The sequence below is a fragment of the Pseudorasbora parva genome, chromosome 5 (genome assembly GCF_024679245.1).
Source record: "Pseudorasbora parva isolate DD20220531a chromosome 5, ASM2467924v1, whole genome shotgun sequence".
Taxonomy (NCBI): domain Eukaryota; kingdom Metazoa; phylum Chordata; class Actinopteri; order Cypriniformes; family Gobionidae; genus Pseudorasbora; species Pseudorasbora parva.
The window spans coordinates 36957553-36984429 of record NC_090176.1 but is presented as its reverse complement, the minus strand read 5'-3'; the positions used below and the strand labels follow the sequence as shown (position 1 = coordinate 36984429).

Sequence of the window (26877 nt, the reverse complement as noted above, 5' to 3'; positions counted from 1 at the left end):
TTTATCCCACTGTATGAAGAGTTTTAAAAAATTGACAAGTATATTGAGAAATGGGTTCTAGCAACTGCAAAACTAATGTTTGTTTATAAAACAATGCAGGAACACCTCTGATAATAGTGTTTATAATTAATGTTTATTTGCAAGTCAAATTATTTTGAAACATTTATGAAGTGAGTATGAAGTCCCCATGTTTGAATGGTACAAATATAAAAAAGGACAAATGTGTGTATTACATAATGAGAGAAAAAAAATAGAGCTTCATGTCCTCAATTTACAACATAATTGTAACTTATTGTGACAATATACCTGAATGAGCGCAAATATGATTCAGAAATATGTAACGATATGTGTAATTTGTGGTCTTAAAGGACACAGTACATGTAAAAATTTAAATAGTATTCATTTGAACAATACAGTTAGTGTTTTAAACATCAAGGAGATTTGAAAGTGCATTGTCCTGTCCATGCAAAAAAATATTCAGCAACAGCACCATATTTTCATTCTTTACAAAATATTTCAGCACCACCATACTAGTTCTGACTCTGATCATAATTATTATTACTATTTTCAATGACAATTTTCATATACAGGACATTTTGCAATAGTGAACAGATCCATGATATGGCCAACATTAGACATCGATCTCTACAGTATCAACATCCACCTCATCATTGCTCCTTGGACCTTTATCAGACACGAGACTGCTGGTCCGCTGCTCTCTGCTCAGTGGGGCTTCAGAACTAAACGTGGAAGAAAAATACAATAGTATGTTACTCAAATGACACTTCACACTGTCAATACGTGCTTATTGACCTCACCTTTTCAAAAGCTTGTTTCCTTTTGATTCTGTAGAGGGTGAAAGAAACCTTTGCTCCCCTGTTTAAAAATAGACCAAAATTAAGGGAATTATAATAAACTTGACATTATAAAATACATTGTTCTTAGTAACTCCAGTAACCAATAAATACAGATAAGTTCACAGATATATCCGGAAAAAACTGAAGCATGGCAAGCTATAAGTCATCTAAAATTTGAAACAGCATTTCCCCCCAAAATGTAGTATTACTTATAATATATTAGTGCTGGGGGAAAATTAATGGCATCTAAATAAAAAAATGTTTGTTTACATTATATATTTGCGTCTGTAATGTGTATAATTATTATGTATATATAGATACACACATGCATGCATATATTTAAGAAAAATGGGCATTTATATACTGGTTATATAACAAATATTTTTTTATATATATTATTTATATATAAGATACATTTCATAAACACATGCATGTATGTGTAATTTTTTATATTATATATATAATTATACATTACAATTATAATACTATTATAGTATACATAAAATATATTTTAATGTATACTATAATATTAGTATCATTTTATAAATAAAATAAAAAAATATATATATATATATATTTGTTTTTTGTTTTTACTTTTAGTGTGTGTATATAAATATAAATAAATATAACAAATATTTTTTTATATATATTATTTATATATAAGATAAATTTTATAAACACATGCATGTATGTGTAATTTTTTATATGATATATATAATTATACATTACAATTATAATACTATTATAGTATACATAAAATATATTTTAATGTATACTATAATATTAGTATCATTTTATAAATAAATAAAAAAAAAATATATATATATATATATATATATATATATATTTGTTTTTTGTTTTTACTTTTAGTGTGTGTATATAAATATAAATAAAGAGTTAGAAAGAAAAGCATTTATTATATTACATATACACCACTCAGTTTTTCGGGGTCAGTATTTTTTTCTTTTTTTAAACAAATGAATATTACTATTTCGCAAGAATGTGTTCAATTGATTAAAAAAAGTGATAGTAAAAAAATTTATTGTTAAAAATAAATGTGTTCTTTTTTACTTTTTATTCATTAATGAATCCTGGAAAAAAGTATCACAGGCTCCAAAAAATAATAAGCAGCAAAACATTGCAACTTTTCCAACATTGGTAATAAATCAGCATATCAGAATGATTTCTGAAGGATCACGTGACACTGAAGACTGGAGTAATGACGGATGAAAATGCAGCTTTGCATGCACACACACATGGTGAACAGAAACAACACCTAACACACAATTTCTCCAACATTATATATTAATATCAAAATTTACCAAAGTTACCGATGTTATTGTTTCCCTTTTACAAATTGCATTACTAAAACAATGATCAGCTGAGCGTTCTTACCTTCAGAGTTGACCTGTTTCATGGAGGGTGATCTGGAGCGGTTGGTGAGGGAGGGCTGTTTGTTGGTGTCAGAGCTGATGAAGGAGGTGGCGTCTTCTCCCTCAGCCGTGCCCATCAGAGATGCTCTGTAGTAGATCAGCGGCATCCAGCTCTCCTCTCTGTTGTTGATGACCTGCTCACCAGCAAACTTCTGCAAATAACTGTAACTAGAGGGAAGAGAACCGTATATAAAACTAATATGTTAACTGACATGACTGAGATAGTTTTAGCGAATAAGGCTCAGAAGACCAGGACCCAGAAGTGCAAAATGTCATGTGTGGAGTTTCGTTTTAGCTTTAACTTACATAGTCTTCTTGTCCAGTTTGAGCAGTTTGCCTGAGAATTCGCTGAGGATGGTGAGGTATGAGATGTAAGGCGGGGAGTGTTTCTCAGACTGCTGAACGAATCCTTTGAAAACGAACTCAATGCCGTCCCTACACAAAGAAATCCAATATATTCATTCATACTAGCAACAGGACATTTCCTTTTAAGACCTGAATATTCCTTCTCTTATCCATCTATATTTGAATTCTAATAAGAGAGCAGGACTGCAGCTGACAAAATGAATCCTCAGCACTGAAAATAAACCAAAGAGGACTTTTATGTACTGGCTAAATGAAGCCATGCAGTGTAGCATCTTGACGAAACTATTTTTATTTGAGGACAGACATAGCAATCATTTGGTTTTAGTTGTATATCACTATGCCGGACATCTGAAGTGAACTTCTTTGACACCGCGTCAGCAGTAGAGTCAGTCGAGTGGACTGCGGCACCTGTGGATCATGGCCAGGGACTCGCGGGACTTGATCTGGTCCCATCCGAAAGTGAGCGAGAAGCGTCTGGCCAGCTCCTTGATGCTGCTGTAAGTCTGAACCCTGGAGCTGCATGTGTTTCCTCTGTCCTGCTCCTGTTTCAGTCTCAAATACAGCTGAAAACACACACACACACACACACACAGAAAGAAATGTATACAAGTCCATTCACACGATACAACTTATAGAAAATCTATATATTTTTGTGATCAAAAATATATTGCAGCTTAATTTTCCTCAGTTCAGAGTTTACATACTTTGTGTGTGTACTGTATATATATAAAACAATATATATATATTTAATAAAACAATATATACAATTATATATATGCATAATAATTATCCACAGTACACACACATATATTGTTTAAACTCAAACTTTTATTTTGGATGCGATTAATTGATTTGACCACTAACATAATACAAAATACATTCATTATATTCATGTGGTGAGTATGCTGGACATTTGGACTCGATAGAAATCTGATATTATATGATATCTGGTATATAATGAATACACATGGTTGATTTCACTAGTGCAAGACCAAATAAAGACATTGGTCAGATCAAGTATTAATGCAATAATAGTTCATATCATAAATTGTTTGTTTTACCTTTTGTTTGTTAGTTTTAATTACACAAGTTATGAGCAATACTAATGAACAACATTATTTAATAAATAATAATATTTAATCGTTGTTAAACAAGGAGCAGCAGACATTGCTATTGCTAGTGTTATATTAAAAAATACTATGGTGGTACAACAAGAGCTTAATGTTATCTTATCTATAAATATTGGCTGTGACCCAAAGCACATGTTACTTGGGATATACGGTGACATTATTGTAGACAAACACAAGAAGGCACTTTGTAAGTTTCTAACATTCTGTGCTAGAAAATGTATTCTTTTGAACTGGTTATTGGATAAAGCCCCTACGATGGCACTATGGCACAGGGTTACTCTTGAATACGCATCTTTAGATTACTTAACCTGCGCTTCTCACAGCAAAGATGCCGTGTTTCACAGAAGGTGGGATCCACTCTTGATATATATGGGTTCAAATATATCCTCTATTCTCAGTAGAGGGTTTGTTTAAGGAGGTTTAAAAATGGGAGGTATATGTGAGGATAAATATGGAAGAAATATTATTTGTACAGTCATTCATTTGTATTGCATTCCAGACTGATTTATTGGAGTGGTGAGTCATAATAATAATAATTAATCCTTTTTTTTTTTTTTTTTGGTTTGTTCAATTTTAGGTTATGTCTGTAATGTTTGAAAATGAATAAACACACTTATAAAAATAAAAAAAATACTATGGTAATAAGTCTACTTACATTTTATTGTTGTTACATAACTGCATTAAATTGATCAAAAGTGACAATAAAGACTGAAAAAAATTCTGTGTCAAATAAATGAAGTTCCTTTAAACTTTCTATTCTTCAAAGAATCCTAAATAAAATGTATTTCAGTTTCCATGCTCTTAATATTCTAAAATATTAAGCAGCACAGCATTGATAATAATAACGATTTCTTTAGCAGCAAATCAGCACCTTTATGAATGATCATGTGACAAGTCGTTTTTTTATTAAAAATAAATATATTTTAAATTGTAATATTATTTAACAATATTTAATTTAATTTAATGTTTTTGCTGTATTTTGGACAGTACAATAGTGTACAATGTATAAAATATGATGTATTTATTTATTTAGAGCAAAAGCTAAATCTAATGATCTGTGTATGAGTATATGTGTGTGAGCACTGCTTCCATTTCCTCCTTCAGCACACAACCTACTATTAAGCTATTCAAGGAGAGGAAGAGTTGCTAGAACATTCCACACAGAGCATGATGGGATAGTGGGAGAGTGGATTCATTGTGTCTCAGAAGTGTCGACAGCTGAAGGGGCCCATCAGAGAGCAGAGAGCACAGGGGCCTGGGACAGTCGGCTGAGCAGATGCGGCACACAGAGGTACGTCACATGACGGAGAACACTCCATACCTGCTGAAGGCACTGCACCAGCGTGCGCGCGCTTTCGATCTTGTCCATCTGCCGTGTCCTGTTCAGGGTCTCTTTGATGATGTCGCCGAAGTCATTGTAGTACTGCGGGGGAAAATAACAGCAGTGAGCGATGTGGCTCCATGTCTGCCATATGGCTTCACCCCTAGGAATGCAAGCCTGTGGCATACTGAGAGCACATTACCCATAAGTCTCTCTGGCACTCAGGATACGACTCTGGTGTTAAGACTAGTGTAGCCTATTAATCACGAGAGGTTTAAGGTTTTTAGACAATTACGATGAAACATGTCCCTGATACCATACATTTAATTAATGCAATGTATCATACTCCATGAAATTATTAAATGGATATTGAGGTACATTAAGATAACTACCACACAGAATTATTTTTACTAGTCCCTAACAGTAACGCACCTACGAAATGATCATCTATAGGGAAAGTTGTCTGGAGTTGTCCCTCCATCAGGCTTGTATTTTTGTTAAAGCAATTCCATGAATTATTCTTGAACATAACTGAGCTATATAACGAGTAAAGGCAGTTGTCTAAATGAGCCCTGTTGATGTGGGACTACTTTTCAAGTTAGATAAAATGTGGGGTCAGTAAAATTGTAAAATGTTTGTAAAAGATGTCTTATTTAACTCTTTTCTATTTTAATATATTGTAAAATGTAATTTATTCCTGTGACGGCAAAATCATCATTATTCCAGTCTTCAGTGTCACATGATCCTCCAGAAATCATTCTAATGCACTGATCTGGAACATTTCTTTTTTTGAGGTTTATTTTTGGTGTTTTATTAAGATAAGGTAGAGAGAGAGGGAGATGGAACTGGGAAAGGACCACATTCCGACACTCAAACTTGGATCTAAAAAAGAAACCTTTTTATTATTATCAATGTTAAAAACAGTTATGCTGCCTAATGTTTAGTGGAACCATGATAAAAAAAAATTCAGGATTCTTTGTTCAAAAGACTTTTTTTGAAAGAGAAATCTTTCATATGCTATATAAATGGCACTTTATAACTGACATCAATGTACTGTCTCCTTGCAGAATAAAAGTATTACTGTCTACTGACCCCAAACTTTTGAATGGTAGTATATGTATGTAACATATGGCATGTTGAATCTTTCCATTCAGCGTTTACACAGTTTCCGGATTTAAGGCATAGGGAACACCCATTGCTGAACAACAACCTCCATTAATTACCCTCTATTTGCTTTAAAACATTAATTCAAGACACTCTAACTGGTCATTAAAGTTGGCAATATCAGACAGTTAAATAAAGTGACTACTTAATACCGAGATGAAGCTGTTCAAATGAGGGCTTTGTGATTATGACTTTACGTTATTTGCATATATATTCCTGATGAGGAAGAATGTTGCTAAGAGAATGTTGGCTGCTCTGTGCTGGCCGAGCCATGCGGACATTCCAGACGTGTCAGCATGTCAAACACACACAAATACACAAACACACAAACACTGTAAATTCTTCAGATTAGCTCGTAAATTCAAAAGCCTAAGAGCTGCAGTCATGAACAGAGGAGTAGATCAAATAAAATTTCAAGAGAATTTAAAGGAAGCAGACTAATCCAATAATCAATATAACAAATAGGAATGTTTTAAAATGTTAGTTTTAACACAATAAAAATATATGTATCATTTAATATGATAAAATTATATATATTTTATAAATTTAAATGTATTTATACACATATATATATATATATATATATATATATATATATATATATATATATATATATATATATATATATATATATATATATATATATATATATATATATATATATATTAGTGCTGAAAAAGTTTGTTTACATTATATATGTGTGTGTGCTGTGTATAATTATTATGTAATACACACACATGCATGTATATATTTAAGAAAATATGTATAAAATATTTATAATTTATTTTAAGATAAATTTTATATATATATATATATAGAGAGAGAGAGAGAGAGAGAGAGAGAGAGAGAGAGAGATATAGAGATATAGATATATATATATATATATATATACACAGTAAATACATGAATATATTTATTTAATATATACATGCATGTGTGTATTTATATATACATAATAATTATACCCAGTACACATATATTATGTAAACACAAACTCTCATTTTGGATGTGATTAACTGCGATTAATCCCAGCACTAATACTAAACAATAACATTAAAATATTTATAATAAAGTAAATAAAATGCATTATAAATATTTAAAACAATTATATATACATATACATACAAAATATTGTTTATTTTAACTACAATGTTATGAGTATGTTCTGAGATAATAAAAAAAAAGGTTACATTTCCTGTGAAAACTGTTATTTCCTGTTGAATGCACTTTGTGGTGTTATGTTTTAGAGATCCACCAAATTGCTGTGCTTATCTGTAGACCTTACACTGAGGAACAAACTACAGGTTAGTATAAAAACATTGATCAAATTGATTAACAGATCTTTTCTTATCTCTTTGGTTACGAGCTGGTGTTTACTTTAAAGCGAGAGAGGCAGGAGATTTGAATGTGTCATACTGTACCTTCACATACTGCTTGAAGACCTCAGCAGCCATGCTCATCTCTAGTACACTGTGCACTATCAGCTTGCAGTACGCTGCCAGAAGATTTCTCCGCCGGTGCAAGTCTTCCAGCCGTCCCTCTCCACACTCGCTCTCACTGACTGCGCAGACAGACACATAGAGAGAGAGAGAGAGACAGGTTGAAACAGAGAGGTGCAGATTCAATAAGAGAGCGCTATAATTATGATACTCAAATCTTATAAATGAAATGCTTTCCTGAGGTGAGCTAAAGTTAACAACATTTTCTGCTCTGGAAACAGAATGTGTCTATCGTCGCCCTGCCTGGTCCTGAAGCCATCACTTAATAGAGAGGTTTCATAACAGCATTAGTGACGTGAAGAAAATCCAATAACTAAATTGCTTTTTATTACATGTTACCAGCAAAAGCTTATATTGCATTTTTCAAGCGGTAAGGAATTTGTGCCAGCACGAATCGACGACTCTCTGAAATATTTATAGAATTGATCTGATTTGCTTCAGTCAGACTTGATTTCTAATCAAATGCCACAAAATCTGATGTTAACTCATATTCTGCTAGTGTTTTTCTTAAAGCAACACAAAGGCTGAACACAACATAAAAAATTGTTTAGGAGAGCTAATATTGATTTTTCAGTAGATGTAGTCATTTTGTATATGCCTACCAAAGCTTCTTGTATTTTGTGTGGACTTCTAAATATAATTCCACAAGGCCCTGCTCTGATCTAATTACCGGTACATTTACAAGCACAACTTCTGTAAGATCTCACCTAATAATATCATAATGGATTATTATCATAATGCATTATCTGTTGAACTTACACTACTTGATTCATGTTTGATAGGTCAGTGAGAAGGTGGGGTACAATTAGATTAGCTAACAAAAACAAATACTGCTTTCTGCAAGAGTAATAGAGGGAGAATGAGGCTGATTGTGTTTTTATATCTGATTATTTTTTGCCTGACATAGGCTGGTGTAGTGACTGACTGCCATCTGCTGGCGAATTTTTTCTGATCTATCCGAGCACCTTTAAGTACGTGTGTGTGCGTGTAATACATTGTGGTGGCCAATGTCCCCACGAGGATAGTAAAACCTGAGATCACCTACATTGTAGGGTGTATCACTGCCTAGTGATAAAGTTGGTTTTTAACTAGGGAAATGGAATAATAAACATACTAAATTATGTTTTTTGGAAAATATAAAATGGTTGAAAGAGTTGTGTGATGGGTAGGTTTAGGGGTAGGGTAGAGTCATCATTATGATAAACAAAGACAGCAACACTGAGAGAGAGAGAGAGTGTGTGTGTGCGTGTGTGTGCATGCGTGTGTGTTTGTGTGTGTGTGTGCGTGTGCGTGCGTGTGCGTGCGTGCGTGCGTGTGTTTTTGTGACATATGAGGACACAAATGTGTATAATGACATTGGCCATGTCCCCACTTTTCAAAATGCATATAAATCATACAGGATGAGTTAAAAAAAAAAAAGTAAAAATGCAGAACGTTTCCTGTGATGGGTAGGTTTAGGGGTAGGTGCAGTGTAAGGGGATAGAAAATACGGTTTGTACAGTATAAAAAACATTATGGAATATGCCTATGGAATGTCCCTATATGTCACAAAAACAAACGTGTGTGTGTGTGTGTGTGTGTGTGTGTGTGTGTGTGTGTGTGTGTGTGTGTGTGTGTGTGTGTGTGTGTGTGTGTGTGTGTGTGTGTGTGTGTGTGTGTGTGTGTGTGTGTGTGTGTGTGTGTGTGTGTGTGTGTGTGTGTGTGTGTGTGTGTTAAAAGTTTGGGGTCAGTAAGATTTTTTTTTAAATAAAATTACAGAAGTAACTGTTTTTATTTTTAATATACTTTATCTATCTATCTATCTATCTATCTATCTATCTATCTATCTATCTATCTATCTATCTATCTATCTATCTATCTATCTATCTATCTATCTATCTATCTATCCATCCATCCATCCATCCATCCATCCATCCATCCATCCATCCATCCATCCATCCATCTATCTATCTATCTATCTATCTATCTATCTATCTATCTATCTATCTATCTATCTTTTACAAAACAACAAGTGAATATATATATAATATTATGAAATATGAATTATGTAGCTGTTTTTCTAGCATATTTCTGACAAACGTCACATGTCACTCAGAGCATCATATATCGCATGAGACGGTCTCTGTCTCTCAGGGAAACTACGTCTACCACAAAAGCATCAAGAGCCATTGTGATTTTGCTCCTCATGTTTTTCGTCTCTGTGGCTTAATTGGACCCAGGGGAGAGGGGCCCACACCCACACATAAAAAGTTTGTCCCGGGCCCTGTGAATTTTAGTGGCAGAATTTTATGATAGCCTTGGGTATTCTAGATAAAATCGTATAAGGATACATTTTCCACACACACACACACCAAGAAAAAAAAAAAAACATTTTATCAGATGTTTTCTTGTAGGTAAACTGGTCAGATACTGTAGCTCATAAAGCTACTGGCCAATTGGGAAGAAATTTCACCATTTCATTGATTTGTCACAGGTATTTAGCACTTGATGAGTGTTAATTTTTGACCCTTCTTTTTTGGAGCAAACCCCATGTTTGAATGCATGATTGAGAGTTTGGCATGAAAGTTTTCTGTTGTATGCATATTTTCTAAGAAATCTCAGCTAAACCTCATGAACATGCAAAAAAATTTGACCTAAAAAACAACACTGGATCTGTTGAGGCCGCCCACATGTCAGCCCACAGCAGATCACAGGCCAAACAAGGACCCTTATGATTTACTGTAAATGAAAAGAGAAGAGAACCTTTACTGCTGTGGGTGTCCAGCTCAGGGCTGGTGAAGACATGCTCCAGAACGAAGGAAAGAAGAGATTTCTGAAGTTTGGGATCAGGGGTGTACAGCAACGGAGTGCCTGCAGACGAATCCCACATCTGAAGCTGGTAATTATGAGCTATGAGAACGTCACTCAGACACATGAAGGCCTGTGTGAAAAACAACATAAAATAGACAGTGCCTGATCAACAGATGTGCTATAAATAAAAGTAGACAAAATAACCAAAATCTAATGTAATTCTTAATCTAATTTGATTAAGGTCCGATTAACCCCATGTCAGAATTACTGTACGAGACCCCGACTTGTAAAAAGCATGCATGTCCTTGTTACAACTTGTAAACTTTGAGAGCTCTGACTTCTACCACATGACCATTATACCACCTGACCACTACAAATTAATTTAGGTGTTGATTGTGTTGCCATAGAAACACATAATTCAGAGTCTGGGGACTCTGCTCTGAGAAGAATGTCACATGTTGTCATCTCATAATTACAGTAATTATGACATGGCGTGAACACAGCATAAATAACCATTCTCCAAAAATAATGTATTAATGAACTAAATTATCTTGGAATTCAAAAATGTAATACTGTTATATTTCCATTACATCACAAATATAACTATGATAATTTGGCATGATTAATTCTATTGAAAAGATTAAATAAACACAATTAATTAAGCACTCATGATGACTAAATATGCTAAAAAAAAAACTGCCAGATGTGACACAACAGCCAAAGGTGTCTTCTAATAATATAAACTCAATGTTTTACTTATCTGCCACAATAATGTGATGTCTGCAAATTATTAGGAAGCTTTTTTGACATTAATTCGATTGATTAACTAACATAAATATTTGATGTGATTAGTTCATTTTGATTAAAATAACAGCTCTAAAAATATGCCAATTCACTGAAGACATTGACAATTTGAAGCAGTCTTGAAATAAACAGATTGCCAGGAACTTCCATTGGTTTTAGTTTCAATTAGTGTGTTTTTCTGCTGTCAGCTTGCCCTGGCATGAAGTGAAGATTCATTAAAACGCAACGCAGGTGCCAAGGGCACTCTGCAAGAAATTAAAGACAAAACTAACAGGATTCAAACAATGCCAGCGCATCGGCCCACTGGCACACATGCTACTACTTAACACACAGACAATACGCTCTGATGTGTTTGGAATAATCCACTTTGAAGAAAGAGCTGAATTGAGTGGTATGCCGTGAACAGAGAGGGAAACGTGATGCTCACTTGCTCTCGTACAAGCTGCTCAGTGTGCGAGAGACAGCGGTGACATTTCTCACAGAACGCACGTAGCTGGTTTCTCTGCTGGAGGGAGGATTCCTAGAACCACACACAAACACACACAGATCATACACATTTCTACCAATACATTTTCATGACTTTGAGGCAAATATTCATGACCTAACATTCCATGAAACGTCTGCGTATACATGTCAAATAAGGATAAAAATCCATGTTTAAATTTCAAACCACAAGTATATCTTAACTAATTAATGACAAGCTGTGGTTAAATAAATAAAGATTTATTTAAATAACACTGACACACCAATAAAACAGTTAGATAAAATACTGTGTCTGACCCTCAGAACTTCACTCTGTGTAGCAACGGATTAACGTACATCAATAGGAAGGCAACAATGTCAAAAAGGTAAAGAAAAGTGTCCAGTTACACTAACAGTAATAAGGTGTTAGTGCCAGAGACAATCTTTTTTCAGAGACAAATACAAAATATGGCAAATAAGAAGATTTACCTATTTACCATTAATCTAATTGGATAAGCATCAACCATAAACAAGAAAAAATCCCTATTTGAATTCCCCGAAAACAGTTACCAATAATCTTTACACTGCAAAGGTGGAACATGAAGCTGCGTCTGAAATAGCATTAATGTTTCTTTATATAGACTGTTTATTGTTACTCTTAAATTATCAAATGAACATGTTACTGACAATAATCATTATAGTCTAATAATGTAAATTAATAGAATACATAAAAATATTTTTGTGGAAGCTGCATATTCTGGCTACACGGATAAATCAATCCAAGAACCATTTATGATTTTATTTTATTTTTACATATTACAAAAAATAAAGACTTCACATAATCTTATCAGCATTATGAATAAATATAATAATATATTAAATGGAATAAACTGTATACAGAAAGAGCAGAGAATGTGACTGATCGTGAAGCTGTCCGTAGCTTGGGTCTGGTGCGAGTTTAAGCACTATCACATGTGCTCCCGTTAAAATCACGAAAGACGTGACGAATCTCTTACATCGATTCTGCACTTTGTTGTTTGGGGTGGGAGAAATTGCGAGTTAGAATTCAGTCAGAGAGTGTGCATTCGGAACTAAACTCTTTGTTTTAGTGATGACTAATCTTAACCTCTCTGATTGGCCATCACATTCATAAGCTCAAAAGAAACGTGTGTGGTTGGTTATAATGCTCAAGACTGCAAAACAAAATCTGATGGAATGCCACAGTCAAATCAAATTTATATTAATATTGTACTTTATTATTACTTAAACATATATTCGATTTTGAAACAAATTTCCATGACTTTTTCACAATTTTCTGGGTTTCCAAAATTCCATGACTTTTTTTGTTGAGTTTTTTCATGACCATACAAACCCTGTAAACACATCCATAATGATGGAAATTATTTTCCTAGTATTTTACTCATTTTATTGAATTATTATGCATGCAGTGTTTATGACTATATTGATTGACAAAGTCTACAAAGCTTTGACATTTGGGGGGAAAAGTCATACAAATTTTGAGCGACAGGAATGAGGGGAGTATAATTATGCAAAATAACAGAACCAGAAAGAAGCAGAGCGGGCTCTAACTGATGTAGACTGATGAAAGCGTCATTGCGAGCAGTGCCGCCAGACTCGTGTGTTAAAATATTTTTTCATAATTACGTGCACGTGGAGCACCGAGGTGGACGTGCTGGATGGGTTCCTCCATCCCACGTAGTCCCAATGTCAATTTACCTAAATTACTCTTTTGAAACGGACATACATTCCAATTTTATGCTGAACACGTCTTTTTTTTCCCCCTCACCTCAGGTCGCCATTGATATTAGAATTGCAGATTGAGCCGAGCTGCCGCCTGGGCCAAAAATTGCCGCCTAAGCTGTCAGTTATTGATGACGAGGCCAGAGGAGAAAGCGGCCATTCCTGAGCCAGCACTGAGCACCTCTTACATACAGCAGTCTTAATGGCCGCAGATATTTCACTGCATAAAGGTTAGAGTAGGGGAGATATGATTACCCCGTGCACTGCATGGAAATATAGGCCAAATAAAAAGCCCTGCTATTAGCGTTGAAATGTCCACACAACAGCGAACCATTACACCCCCTACAATCCATCACCAGAACCTACTTTTCCTAAAGACTCACGATCAATTGCTTTCTATCACTTATTAAAATCTGCTAGACATAACCATAGAGCCTCTGTGTTGATATTTGAAATGTAATGTGGCAGGTTTAAAGGACACGGCTCTTCGTGATGGATCATAAGGCAACTCTGTAGACAGAGAGTCTCGCATTCTTAAAAATGCTTGATTAATTAATCACCCAAGGGAAAACTCTGTGCTTATGTCTGTGCATGTAGATATTACCATTCTAAGCATGATCTTGGCCATCTATGACAGCAGTCATGCTCCAATCAGAGTGGAAAAGAAAGGTATATGGCTCACCCTGGAGGTCACACCTTCTCCAAAGGTGTTGAGCTTCCACAGAATGCAGCTACACATACAGCGCAGAGCTTCAATTGTCACCTACAAGAATTACAAATTAGAAAGGTGAACCTGTTAAAGTAGAAAAGAATGATGTTGATGGTTCTGTACAGGGCTAACAGTCACCTCCATGGGAAGACTGCCATGTTTTATCTCCACCTCCAGGAGTTTGGTGCCCAGCTCATAAAGGCTCCATTTAGACAGATCCTGAGCACTAGAGAGATTTAATAAAGCAACACGAATAAAATAACAATATTTAAATGGTATCAGACAGAATGAGACAGAAAGACAAATTAAGAAAAAGACTGTATTCTGAATAACTCTGTGTTCAGAGTTAATATGTGGGAATGTTAGGAGAACATTCTAAGAACGTAACATTTAAAATGGGTTGGCTTATACAATGTAATATGATTATCACAAATGTTGCAGTGTGTATGTGGAAAGACTAAACTAACAGAAACTGCTTACATGTTGAATGCAGTAAGCTTCTTCAGTGTGGACAGAATTTCCAAAGTGTTGTCATCGTTTCCAGTGAAACAACCGCTCTGTACATGAAAGGAAGTCGCCATAAATAAATGTCATAAATCTTTGTCATAAATGAAAAAAACATCTACCCCTGGCCATCAGAGTTTACGGTCCTTTAGCATACTCACACTCAGTGATTCTCCTAACCATGTTCCCAGTGTGTTTGTCCAGTGCTGGATGAGCCGGTCAAAGGTGGGTCGGGCCAGGGAGTGCCAGGCCGAATCCTGAGCACAGAGGCTCTGGTAAGAACGAGCAGCCGTCTCCAGTAGCCCCATGTCTGTGTGTCTATCCACCACAGCCTCCAACTCAGCCAGCAATGCCTGCACATACTACAACAAAATGCATATTGAAAGCCAGACAATCTGGGTTTCTGGTAGTACCCAAGATAACTAAGTACACTAAAGGAGGGAAAGCATTTTCACATTTGGCTCCTCAACTCTGGAATAGCCTTCTTGATAATGTTCGGGGCTCAGACTCACTCTCCGAGTTTAAATCTAGATTAAAGACGCATCTCTTTAGCCAATCATTCACATAATGCATCTCATAATAATTTTGTTCTCCAGTTATATCAGTGCACAAAATTGTCATTGTTTAATGTTTTTATTATTATTATTTATTATTATTACATTGTTTATTAAGTGTGTATATTTTTGGAATATTTTATAGTGATTGTATATTTTCTAAAGTCCACAACTTGGACAGTTTTCTCTGATAACAAATCACTCTAAATTGTAATGCAGGCGCTTGCATTTTCCTTGACGCTGCTTTAAGACGATATGTATTGTGAATACGTATCGTTATATACAAATAAATGTGAATTGAATAGAAGTGCTTTAGAGAACTGTTTAAACGTTTGGGGTCAGTAAGATTAATCATTTTATTCAGTAAGGACACATTCAGTTGATCAAAGGGAACATTAATGGCATTTGTAGAGATTTGTAAATATTTATTTTTCAAATAAATGCTGTTCTTTTTAAAGGACTAGTTCACTTCAAAATGAAAATGTCCTGATATAACGTTTGACCTTCTTCTTCTTTCGGCTGTTCCTTTCAGGGGTCGCCATAGCGAATCATTTGCCTCCATTTATTCCTATCCTCTGTATCCTCTTCTCTCAGATCGACTACCTTCATGTCCTCCATAAACCTCCTCTTTGGTCTTCCTCTCGACCTCCTGCCTGGCAGCTCTAACCTCAGCATCCTTTTACTGATGTATTCACTCTCCCTCCTCTGAACATGTCCAAACCATCTCAACCTGGCCTCTCTAACTTTGTCTCCAAAACATCTCACATGTGCTGTCCCTCTGATGTACTCATTCCTGATCTTATCCATCCTCGTCACTCCCAAAGAGAACCTCAACATCTTCAGCTCTGCTACCTCTAGCTCTTCCTCCTGTCTTTCCCTCAGTGCATCTGTCTCCAAACCATACAACATCGCTGGTCTCAATACTGTCCTTTACACCTTTTCTTTTCATTCTTGCTGGTACACTTTTATCACACAACAGACCTGACACTTTTCTCCACCCATTCCAACCTGCCTGCACACGCTTCTTCACCTCTTTTCCACACTCTCCATTGCTCTGGACTGTTGACCCTAAGTACTCAAAATCCTGCACCTTCTTTACCTCTTCTCCCTGTAACCTCACTGTTCCACTTGGTTCTCTCTCATTCACACACATGTATTCTGTCTTTCTGCGACTATCCTTCATTCCTCCTTGACTTTCCTCCGCCTGCTCCCTGCTCTCACTACAGATCACAATGTCATCCGCAAACATCATAGTCTGTGAAGATTCCTGTCTGACCTCATCTGTCAGCCTGTCCATCACCACTGCAAACAAGAAGGGGCTCAGAGCCGATCCTTGATATAACGTTTGATAACCTTTGATAAAGTTTGAGGGTTGTGTATAAAAATGACTTTAATTTGTGTAGAGCAACTAATCTGGGATAAATTTGGTGAAATATGCCTCTACTGAAAGTGAGCACTTTTACAAGTTTTAGGATGCACAATGAATCCGTGCAAGTTAATACACAGAAAAAAATTGTTTGCTGTAGTTAATCAAAATCTGAAAAGTTACTTCCGGTCTGGAAACGGCGTTCCTTCTCAGATGATGTCAGTTTGATGGCTTGCGGTTTAAAATGCGTAACCACTCCCCTCTACCGTTCATCTGCTATGAGCGAGAGATGGCGAGGAGGAGTGTTAAAGTAAAACCCTGCCCTCTGTTCAATATTCCGTTTCACTTGGAAATGCATCACAGCACTGAAGAAAACTCACTCGCTACTTTCGGTTCAAGCTCAACTTCATTCAATGTTATTACCTGTTTGAAATAATCCATAAAACCAAACGCGATCTGAAGCAATCATGCTAATAATTTCTGTTCCACTTGCCTGTTTTGGTCGCCCCACCTTTGACAGGATCTCATGAATATGTAAGATACATCCATTGGAATCATATATTTTAGAAAAACAAATATATTGTAACACTGGTAATTGTGCAATCACTGGCAAGCGCAGAGCAGCGTTAGCGCAGAGCAGCATTTTAGGTTAAAAAGTATTTACATTTTTACTTTTCTTTGAAAATGGCCGATTGTTTCATGCAGAGCCTCTGAAGCGCTTTGAAATAACATTGATTTGGATGGTTGGACCTTCAACATTTTGGTAGCTAGTGGGGAGAAAAATCCTGGAATGTTTTCCTCAAAAAAACATATTTTCTTTTCGACTGAAGAAAGAAAGACATGAACATCTTGGATGAGATGGGGGTGAGTAAAATATCAGAACATAATCCTTTAAGTTTCTTTTCAAATCCTGAAAAAATATATCACTGTCTTCAACATTAATAAGAAGAAGAAATGCCCCAAATCAGCATATTAGATTAGATCAGCATTTGGTTTCTGAAGGACTGAAGACTGGAGTAATAGCTGCTAAAAATACTGTAAAAGCTTTGCCATCGCAGGAATAAATTACATTTGAAAATATAATTAAATATTTAATTAAATTTAAATAATCTTTTACAATAATATTGTTTTTATACAGATATATTATTAAATACAGTGAATTCATCAGTGAATCAAATGACGCAAACACTCACCTGTGAGTTTTCAAGATCACAGGTGTCCGTTTGGAAAAACTGAGGTATTCTTAGGAAGGAGGTCAATTTTTCAGTATCATCTGAGTACTAAAGTATGAGATTAGATTTCAGGTGATCAGCCATGGTGAATAAGCAGTCATGTTAAAATGAACAGTGCACTTATTTTTTTCTTTTACCTTAGATATCAGTTCAGGTAGCACTTTAATGAAGTGTTCAGTGAGTTTAGTGCAGACATCAGTTTGTAACTTTTTCTCTTTAGTACTTATCACCTAAAAACAAACATATATATGCAACTAGCAAGTAACAATAGCCACAGTGTTTAAAAATTATATATTTTGTATATTTTGTACATCTGTAAGAACGTGAATAGCAGGAGTCTAATCATAAAACTGAAATATATCTAACAGTCCTGTGTTATCAGCGCCATCTAATGAAACCATCTGCGAGATTCAAAAGAAGTCTCACCTTTTTACCTGCTCCTCTCCCAGACAAAGGTGGACCCTCTGCTGCCTGCCTCACTGACGCCAACATGAGCTCAATCACAAAGGTCTCCTCGGCACTGCTCAGAGCTGTGGTTCATTACATACACACTCAGATATACAGGCACAACACAAAACAAGTTTGTTTTCTCACAATGGGTTTCAAACTATTATTTGTATTTCTATTTCTAGTAACCATTAATACATATTAGTAAATCTACAGTTTTTCTGAATATTAAAATTAATGTAGCTGTATATATAATTGTAATTAATTGTAAAGGATGACAATTTCTGCTAAGCTGTAATAAACTGGAGTGTATACTCTAGTGCACGCTAAAGTGTACTAGCCTTGTTCCTGACAGGAAGTGTGAGGTAAGAGCAGTGAGGTAAGACCGGTCCAGTCCTTGAGCAGAGTTCCTGCACTGTCCCACAGACTATCCACGAGGTACAGTACATGCTGGTGCAGCTACAACACAGGGGAGCGAACCAAAATCATCATACCCTAACAAAACACCCATGTTTGAATATGGCTGTGGTTATATGTCACACTTTTCTCTCTTCTCTTCAATGGCACAACAACTAAAATATGCTGGATCTGGATGTGCTAATTAGAGCTAAGGCCACTTAGAGTAAACACAGGACACATTCTTGCGTTCTGCAATATTTTTAGATGTCCACATGCAGCATAAAGATGTCTGTGATAATGCCAATGTAAAAAAAAATATATATATATATTTTATATAATTTATTTTATTTTATTACACCATTAAAAAAGGTTATATTATTTACATAATATTTATTTTAAGTTTAAATGATTATTGTCCACACATGCACCTAGTTTTAGAGTCTGTAGCCATTTTTAAAAAACATCTTAAGACACATCTTTTCCAATTGCACCTGACTGATAAAGAATAGCACTTAACTATGTCCATTTAAATTTTGTTTCTTTGATTTATTTTAAAAAAAAAATCAAAAAAAAAAAGTTTGTGTACTGTGCTTAATTAACTGAGACTTTTTACAGCTCTCACAGGTTGTTGGCCTTGTTTGTTTCGTTGATTCTATTGCTCTCCCCTTTTTTGTAAGTCGCTTTGGATAAAAGTGTCTGCTAAATGATTAAATGTAAATGTAGAGAACATTCACAACCCACAATATACTATATTTAAGCACACAAACAAAAAATCTTGGAGTTAACAAACCTCGCTCTCAGTGTGGAAGTGGATAAGGGCTCGCACTCTGGCTAAGATTAACTCTCTTTGCCTCTCCTGGTCAGAGGCTCCTTCTCTGGGCCTTGATAATTCAGGGTTACTTAGCAGCCTAAGAGCAAAGAAATCACACAATGTTAGAAAATTATTTATAGCTGTAATTTACATGTGGGATACAAATGGGAAGGCTTCTGTAGAAGGACTCATAAGCAGACTAAGACAATGAACACAGACCTATTGTAGAGGAATTCACCCGCAGTGATAGCTAGAGGTCTGTGAGAGCAGTACACAAATTGGAAGACGTTCTTGTGGTCATCAGGACTCAGAACATCCTCACAGGATCTAGCACAAAAGGGAATCATTTCAGCAATTACACAAGGAACAATCACAAATATGCTTTACAGAGGAGAAGTCAAAGTTTGGATCATCACACTTTACGAGAAATAGTCAGCATGAGGAGCAAGGGGGAGTTACTTACTGGGAGATGACCATGAGCAATCTCACGGCCTGTATAGCCACTTCATGGTCTTTATCCAGAGTCATAGAGATCATCCTCTCCTTCAACAGAAACAGCATTCAATTGCTCATGTAAACACTTTAACTACCCGCCATGAGAGCAATCTTATCTCAAAAACCTACAATAGGACTTGAGTTAGAGACCCACGATGCACTTAAACAGCTCTTTAAATTATGGTTGTGCTAATGTGCTTGCTGCCGTTATTGAGGGTACAGTGAGGGTGGGGTCCTGTGGGAAGCCATCAGGCCACTGAGCCCAAGGCAAAACCTGAGGGGCTTTCCAGCCTGTCAATCAGTTATCCTGCCCTCCTGCTGTCCCACTACAGCTTCACTGGACCTGAACTCAAACACTGCCAAAAAAACTTACAGACTGCAACCATTTGAGAAGTTTGGGCAAAACAGCATGACTGCAAGAGTTTGAGGACAAACTTACAACTAGTAAACAACTCTCCACTTTATTTTTTTTACAGAAGTCACTCTCGGGTATGATTTGAGCTTAAAACAGTCACTGTGTCTTAATATATGAAGTGATAAAATCATAATACTGTCATGTAAAATTAAGATTTTGTCCTAATCATGGGCGATTGCAACAAGCAGAATTTTTGTAACTTGCTTGGTTTCTGTAGCATCATGCAGAGTAACTCCACTGAGTACTGAGTAGCTCCACTCCACTATATCACTGTTCCGTTCAGCTGTGCTGCACACAACTGTATATCACATCAAATATGCACTAATTGGCTGTGCCACATTTGCAAGAAACGTATTGCTATTATGCCTTGTTTGGAGATGAGGTGTATTCACTTTCCTTCGTGCACTTATGCACTATTCTATTCTGTTTTATAGTATTAATAGTAAATAGTGTATTCACATTAAAATTGTGTTCATATTTAAATAAGAAAAAGTGAGCTTCTAATACCAGATGATGCACTTAATTAACTGAAAAAATGAAGTGGAATGCTGAACACTTATCTTACATAGCGGAAGAGTAGTAGCTATCAGACTCAGATGACAAAATAGCCATATAAAATCCATACACTACACTGTACATAGTATGTAGTGTACAGAGGGAAATTTGGGACACAACTAGTGTGAGAATGAGAAAGCAGTTGTTACCTTAAACCGTATCGTGAAAAGGTCCATTTTGGAACTATTTTGGTCCTGATAAAGTCCCTGTAGACCCAGCACACATTTCAGACGTACATCAGGTTGCTGTAGAATATATACAAAAATAAAATGTGGTCAAAAATTAACTCCACTCATCAACAACAATCTGAAAAGTGAATAGTTCTTTAAACACTAGATTACAAGGTCACCCACCTTGTCATGCATCATCCATCCCACATACTTAAGGTAGCTGTCGTTCAGAAACACTGAACTATACAGCTTCATCCAGACCATCAATTCCTCCATACAGATGGCCCTGATTTCAGGAATTACATCTCTGAAATTCACCACACAGTGATGATGGTACATTGTTTGTTTTTTTGTTTTCAAGGATGTAAGGGCTATAAGTGTGGTTGAAATAAAGATTACCTGTATCTCTTCAGGAAGACTCCTTTGAAAATAGCATCCATCATGTTCTCAATTTCAAATTTCTTGTCTTGTAACTGAGGAATGAAAGTAATTCATTCAGTTTGGTTATTTACACAATTCATGCTTTGTTTTCTGTACTTTCCTGACTTTATTGTTTCCTGTACATCAACACTACCATTAAAAAATTTGGGGTCAGAAGGAAAAACTTTTACAACTTGTATTCACCAAGGATTCTGAATAAAAGGATTTACTGTTATTTGATCAAATAAATGCATCCTTGGTAAGCTAAAGAGACTTCTTTCAAACAAATTAAAAAATCCTACCAACCCCAAACATCTGAAAGGAAGTCTATATCGCAAAACTAACACTCGGCATGTCCCAACTGGGAGTTAAATTTGGGTTTGGTGAGTTTAATCACATTTTATAAATGATACTCTGACACTCACTGATGTAAGTGAAGATGTAGATATGAATATGAAGATGTAATATATATATATATATATATATATATATATATATATATATATATATATATATATATATATATATATATATATATATATATATATATATATATATTTGAATATTCCACCAACAGTATGCGTCAGGAGGTCTGGTGATTTAAAAAAAAAAAATCCTTGGGTATCTTAAAAGTTATTAGAAGTGTGAGTCATGTACTATCCTTAGTAGACATTTATCTGTTTGAATTCTGCATGTCACTTACATCAGTGAGTGTCAGAGTATCATTTATAAAATGTGATTAAACTCACCAAACCCAAATTTAACTCACAGTTGGGACATGCCGAGTGTTAGTTTTGGACCCTGACTATACTTCAGAAAGAACTATGTATAGAAATGTCGAAGACTTGCTGTCACAGTCTAACCTCACTGATCTTTCTCTGGATCCTGTCCAGCCTCTGAGAAGCCCGTTTGCTGGCCATCTTTGCCAGCTCAACCTCGTACAGCCGCTGACTGTTATCGACACTGACACTGAGGTTGAGAGCCACATTCACCAAAGCACTGAGCAGCTTCACTGCTGCAGACACACACACATAAGTGGCAAAACATCAGGATTCGGGATGTGTGTGTGGTTCAGGTCAAGGGGAATTAATGCTTAGGGCTAACTTACCTGCTAGCGTACAGGTGTGCCTGAAAGCACGAACTCTGGAATCGGATAGCTCTGCCAGCAGTGAAATGAGTGTGTTCAAGAGGTAGCCATCAAAGATTACAGAGTTCTGACACTGGGCCACTAGCACCGATACGAACTCGCAGAAGTGTGAACGAAACCTCTTCCAGTACAGGCCAGACATGATGAGGGGATACTCGCCACTGTCCTGAGGAGGATAGAGAGAAAAATACCTTTAGTTTTAAATTGTATTATACATTTGTAAAGAATTTTTTAAAGAAATAAAGACTCAGCAAGGGTGCCTTAAATTAATCAAAATCGACAGTAAAGACATTTACAGTATTACAAAAGATTTCAATAAATGCTATTCTCTTTTGAACTTCTGAGGAAATGTATCACAGTTTAAAAAAAAATATTAAACAACCACAGCTGTTTTCAACAAAATTAAAATTCACAATATTACTGTTTTACTAAATTTTTGACCAAATAAATGCACCATTGATGAGCATAAGAGACCATTTACATTACAGTGAAATTTACATGAAGTGACCTGAACCATACCATGTCAAGAGGCCATGTGACAGTTAAAATCCACGGAAATGCAAGGAACTTCTTGTATTGTAAACCTGTGTCCTGTGATTAAAAAAAACATACACAAATAAATCACCAGTAAGAGCAAAAAACATGGGAAAGCATTCAATAATGAGTATGCTGATGTCTAACCTCATCCAGATCTTCCACCATTTTACTCATGACGTCAGTTCCCTGTTTGCTCTGAAACATCTCTGCTGTGACCATCCCTACAAAAAACACACACATAGAATTCATATCCTGAACTACAAAATATGTTAGACACAACCCACAAAACAAAAGTAATTAACTAAAAATGAATCAAAACCATCAAAATTGTCCATTTTAGCGGTCAATACTATTTTGAAATGATATTCTATTATGAATGAGAATACAGTTGCCTTTGCATCCTGAACACTGGATAAAGAAGCTGATGAGATCCAGCAGTGCTGTGTCTCTGTCGACAGTATAAGCATCAATCCAGTCATCCACCACAGCCTTGCAAAAGACAGACCAAACATCCATATAATATACATTTGTTTATATGTATGTGGCCCAAATAATACTTTTTTTGTGACCTCCCAGATATTTATCTGTAAGAGGGCTGATCTAGATGGATGCACCTGCATGGCGCTTCTGCCCATGCTGACCACCTCATACAGGGTGACAGCTTCCACGTCTCCATTTTTGAGCTGTTCGCTCTCTGCTCTGCCCAGGCTGCCATTACTGCTCTTTGAATGCTTTCGCTTGGCATTTTCAGAGCATTCCCGGGCTTTCCTCTTTCCTCTCTGCACACAACAAAAAATACTTCCAGATTATAAATGATCTCGCAGTGTATCTCAAAGGAAATTGTGACTGTGCTGTGGCTGAGCTATAATGAAAGTCTATGAGACTTGTATGAGAATGTTTTTTTTTTTTTGTCTTTTGTGGTTTTTAGTTTTTGAGAGAAAGGAGTGGTGGCTCTTACCACAGTCTTCTGTCTGTTTTCATTTCTCTCACTTGAGACGTGATGAACCGATGCACAGGAAGAGACATCAACTACGGAGTTCTCTCTGAAAACAGAATGCACAGGCATTTATGTACACTTTTAGTACAATTTTAGTACATTTAGTACACTTAATAGTGTAGTGAAAAACACAGAGGTAGCTTTCACTTGTCTCACTTTTGCACCGATCTGGACAGTAAAGTTGGCTCTGCTATCATCTCCTCTCAGATCATAGTTGGACTAGGAACTGGTACTCTTCTGAATTTCAACAAAAGAAAAACAGTTATAAAAGTTAATGATAATTCAAATTAGTATCATGTGAGTGAGAATATGTTCCTATATCACTGACAATAATGTACCAATCATGAAATACAAGAACAAACGTGTCATATGCAATTTGAAATAAAGTGCAACGCTGAACATCTAGAAAAAAATCACATACCGTTGCATTTTATTTACAGTTCACTTTTGTATGTAGGCTATTCTTTTATTATTTATATATAACAAGTGAAAGTATACAATACAGGACAACAGAATTAAATACCAATACAACAATCAATTATTTTTTATATATATATTTTACTTATTATTGGTAATTATTATATACATTATAGTTTCCTAATGTTATTATCATTTAAATACTTTATTTTAATACATTTAAAATAGTTACTTTTCAAGATAAAATTTTCAGTGTTAATACTATGCAGTCTAACCCAGTGGATCTCAAACTTTTTACTACCATTGTTAATATAAGGCAATATTTAAGAGAAAAATACGATACGACAGTACTGCTAATGTTGAAAAAGCTACTGATTTCATTTTTTTATATTCACAGAAACTAGATTAAAAAGATAAAACACATTTAAGAGCTCTTGTTGCAGCGATTTTCCGTGATTTTTACAACAGCCTACAGAAAACCCAAACACACAAAAAAGCCAGTGACCTCTTGTTAGATGTCCATTGGCTGAGATGCACGTCAACAAAACAAAACCAAAAACCTGATTGGCTAGTTTGAGTGTCAATCAGAATTCTCTCATTCCTCTGTTACCGTGTCATTTTGAAACAAAAGCCTCAAATGAGAAGAACCTGCAGTTTCATTCATCTGCATGTGTAAACGGTGCAAACGTTATCGATACTGTCAGGTTAAAAACACACCTCGCATGACATTAGGTTTATTGTTTAAACCAAGAAGCATAAAAAAGATAATCAGGATATTAAGTGTCTACTGACCTCTGCTTTAGACTTTCTGTTATATATTACGACAATTATGCAAAAATGCAAATACAGCTTGATGAATCTTACCAGTGACAGCCGTTATTTGGATCGGAAGATTAATGTAAACTGTCTGCACGTATAGATTTGGCTACTTCCAGTTCAACATAGCCGCGTGCACGTCAACGAGAGCGCGCTGTACGTCTGACGTCGGGCCATGGGAGGTAGGCTTTATTACATAACTTAAGAAAATCATTATTTTTATTTTTTTATATAAATACTGCTAAATGTATTAATAAAGACGTATATATGTAAAGCCAACATTATTTTAAATGTATACAAAAAAGTATTTAAGTGATAACATTATGAAACTATAACTATGATACATAAAATGTATGATAAAACTTTAACATGTTGTACAGTACAGGCGAAAAGTTTGGACACATTACCATTTGTAATGTTTTTGAAAGAAGTTTATTCTGCTCATCAAGCCTGCATTTATTTGTTCAAAAAGGCATCCAGTCTATCACATGATCCTTCAGAAATCATTCTAGTATTCTGATTTATTATGAGTGTTGGAAACAGTTCTGCTGCCTAATATATTTGATGAATAAAATGTTCAAAAGAACTGCATTTATTCAAAATGAAAACATATTTTCAAATATTTTCAATTTGTATAAATTTAACACATCCTTGCTGAATAAAATTATTGATGCAGAACTGTTTCCAACTATGAAAATAAATCATCATATTAGAATGATTTCTGATGGATCACGTGACACTGAAGACTGGAGGAATGATACTGAAAATTCAGGTTTGCATCACAGAAATAAATAATCATTTAAAGTGGAATAAATTGAAAACAAATTATTTTAAATTGTAATAATATTTCACAATATTTTTAAAAAATCTGTATTTTTTATGCAGGCTTGATGAGCAGAAGTTTCTTTCAAAAACATTACAAATAGTAATGTGTCCAAACTTTTGGCCTGTACTGTATTTATGTATAGGTCCTTCTAAAAAAAATTGCATATTGTGATAAAGTTCATTATTTTCCATAATGTAATGATAAAAATTAAACTTTCATATATTTTAGATTCATTGCACACCAACTGAAATATTTCAGGTCTTTTATTGTTTTAATACTGATGATTTTGGCATACAGCTCATTAAAACCCCAAATTCCTATCTCAAAAAATTAGCATATTTCATCCGACCAATAAAAGAAAAGTGTTTTTAATACAAAAAAAAGTCAACCTTCAAATAATTATGTTCAGTTATGCACTCAATACTTGGTCGGGAATCCTTTTGCAGAAATGACTGCTTCAATGCGGTGTGGCA

The 26877-nt window shown here is 35.2% G+C and overlaps 1 protein-coding gene across 1 annotated transcript; it reads right to left on the bottom strand.

The window, feature by feature from the left end:
* Positions 1 to 114: 114 nt before the first annotated feature.
* Positions 115 to 25733, bottom strand: si:ch211-269e2.1 (cohesin subunit SA-2). Its single transcript, XM_067444176.1, has 32 exons — positions 25627 to 25733; positions 24502 to 24582; positions 24307 to 24391; positions 23963 to 24127; positions 23741 to 23837; positions 23493 to 23569; positions 23331 to 23402; positions 22773 to 22977; positions 22528 to 22679; positions 21644 to 21717; positions 21428 to 21551; positions 21224 to 21319; positions 20073 to 20152; positions 19829 to 19936; positions 19589 to 19706; positions 18741 to 18858; positions 18379 to 18482; positions 18090 to 18182; positions 17914 to 18000; positions 14962 to 15162; positions 14777 to 14853; positions 14435 to 14522; positions 14270 to 14350; positions 11792 to 11884; positions 10513 to 10690; positions 7693 to 7832; positions 5108 to 5209; positions 3065 to 3219; positions 2597 to 2725; positions 2253 to 2458; positions 819 to 876; positions 115 to 740 (listed from the first exon to the last, which is right to left on the bottom strand). Exons 2-32 carry the CDS (start codon positions 24540 to 24542, stop codon positions 632 to 634), a joined length of 3513 nt encoding a protein of 1170 aa, XP_067300277.1. The 5' UTR covers positions 24543 to 24582; positions 25627 to 25733; the 3' UTR covers positions 115 to 631.
* Positions 25734 to 26877: the final 1144 nt, after the last annotated feature.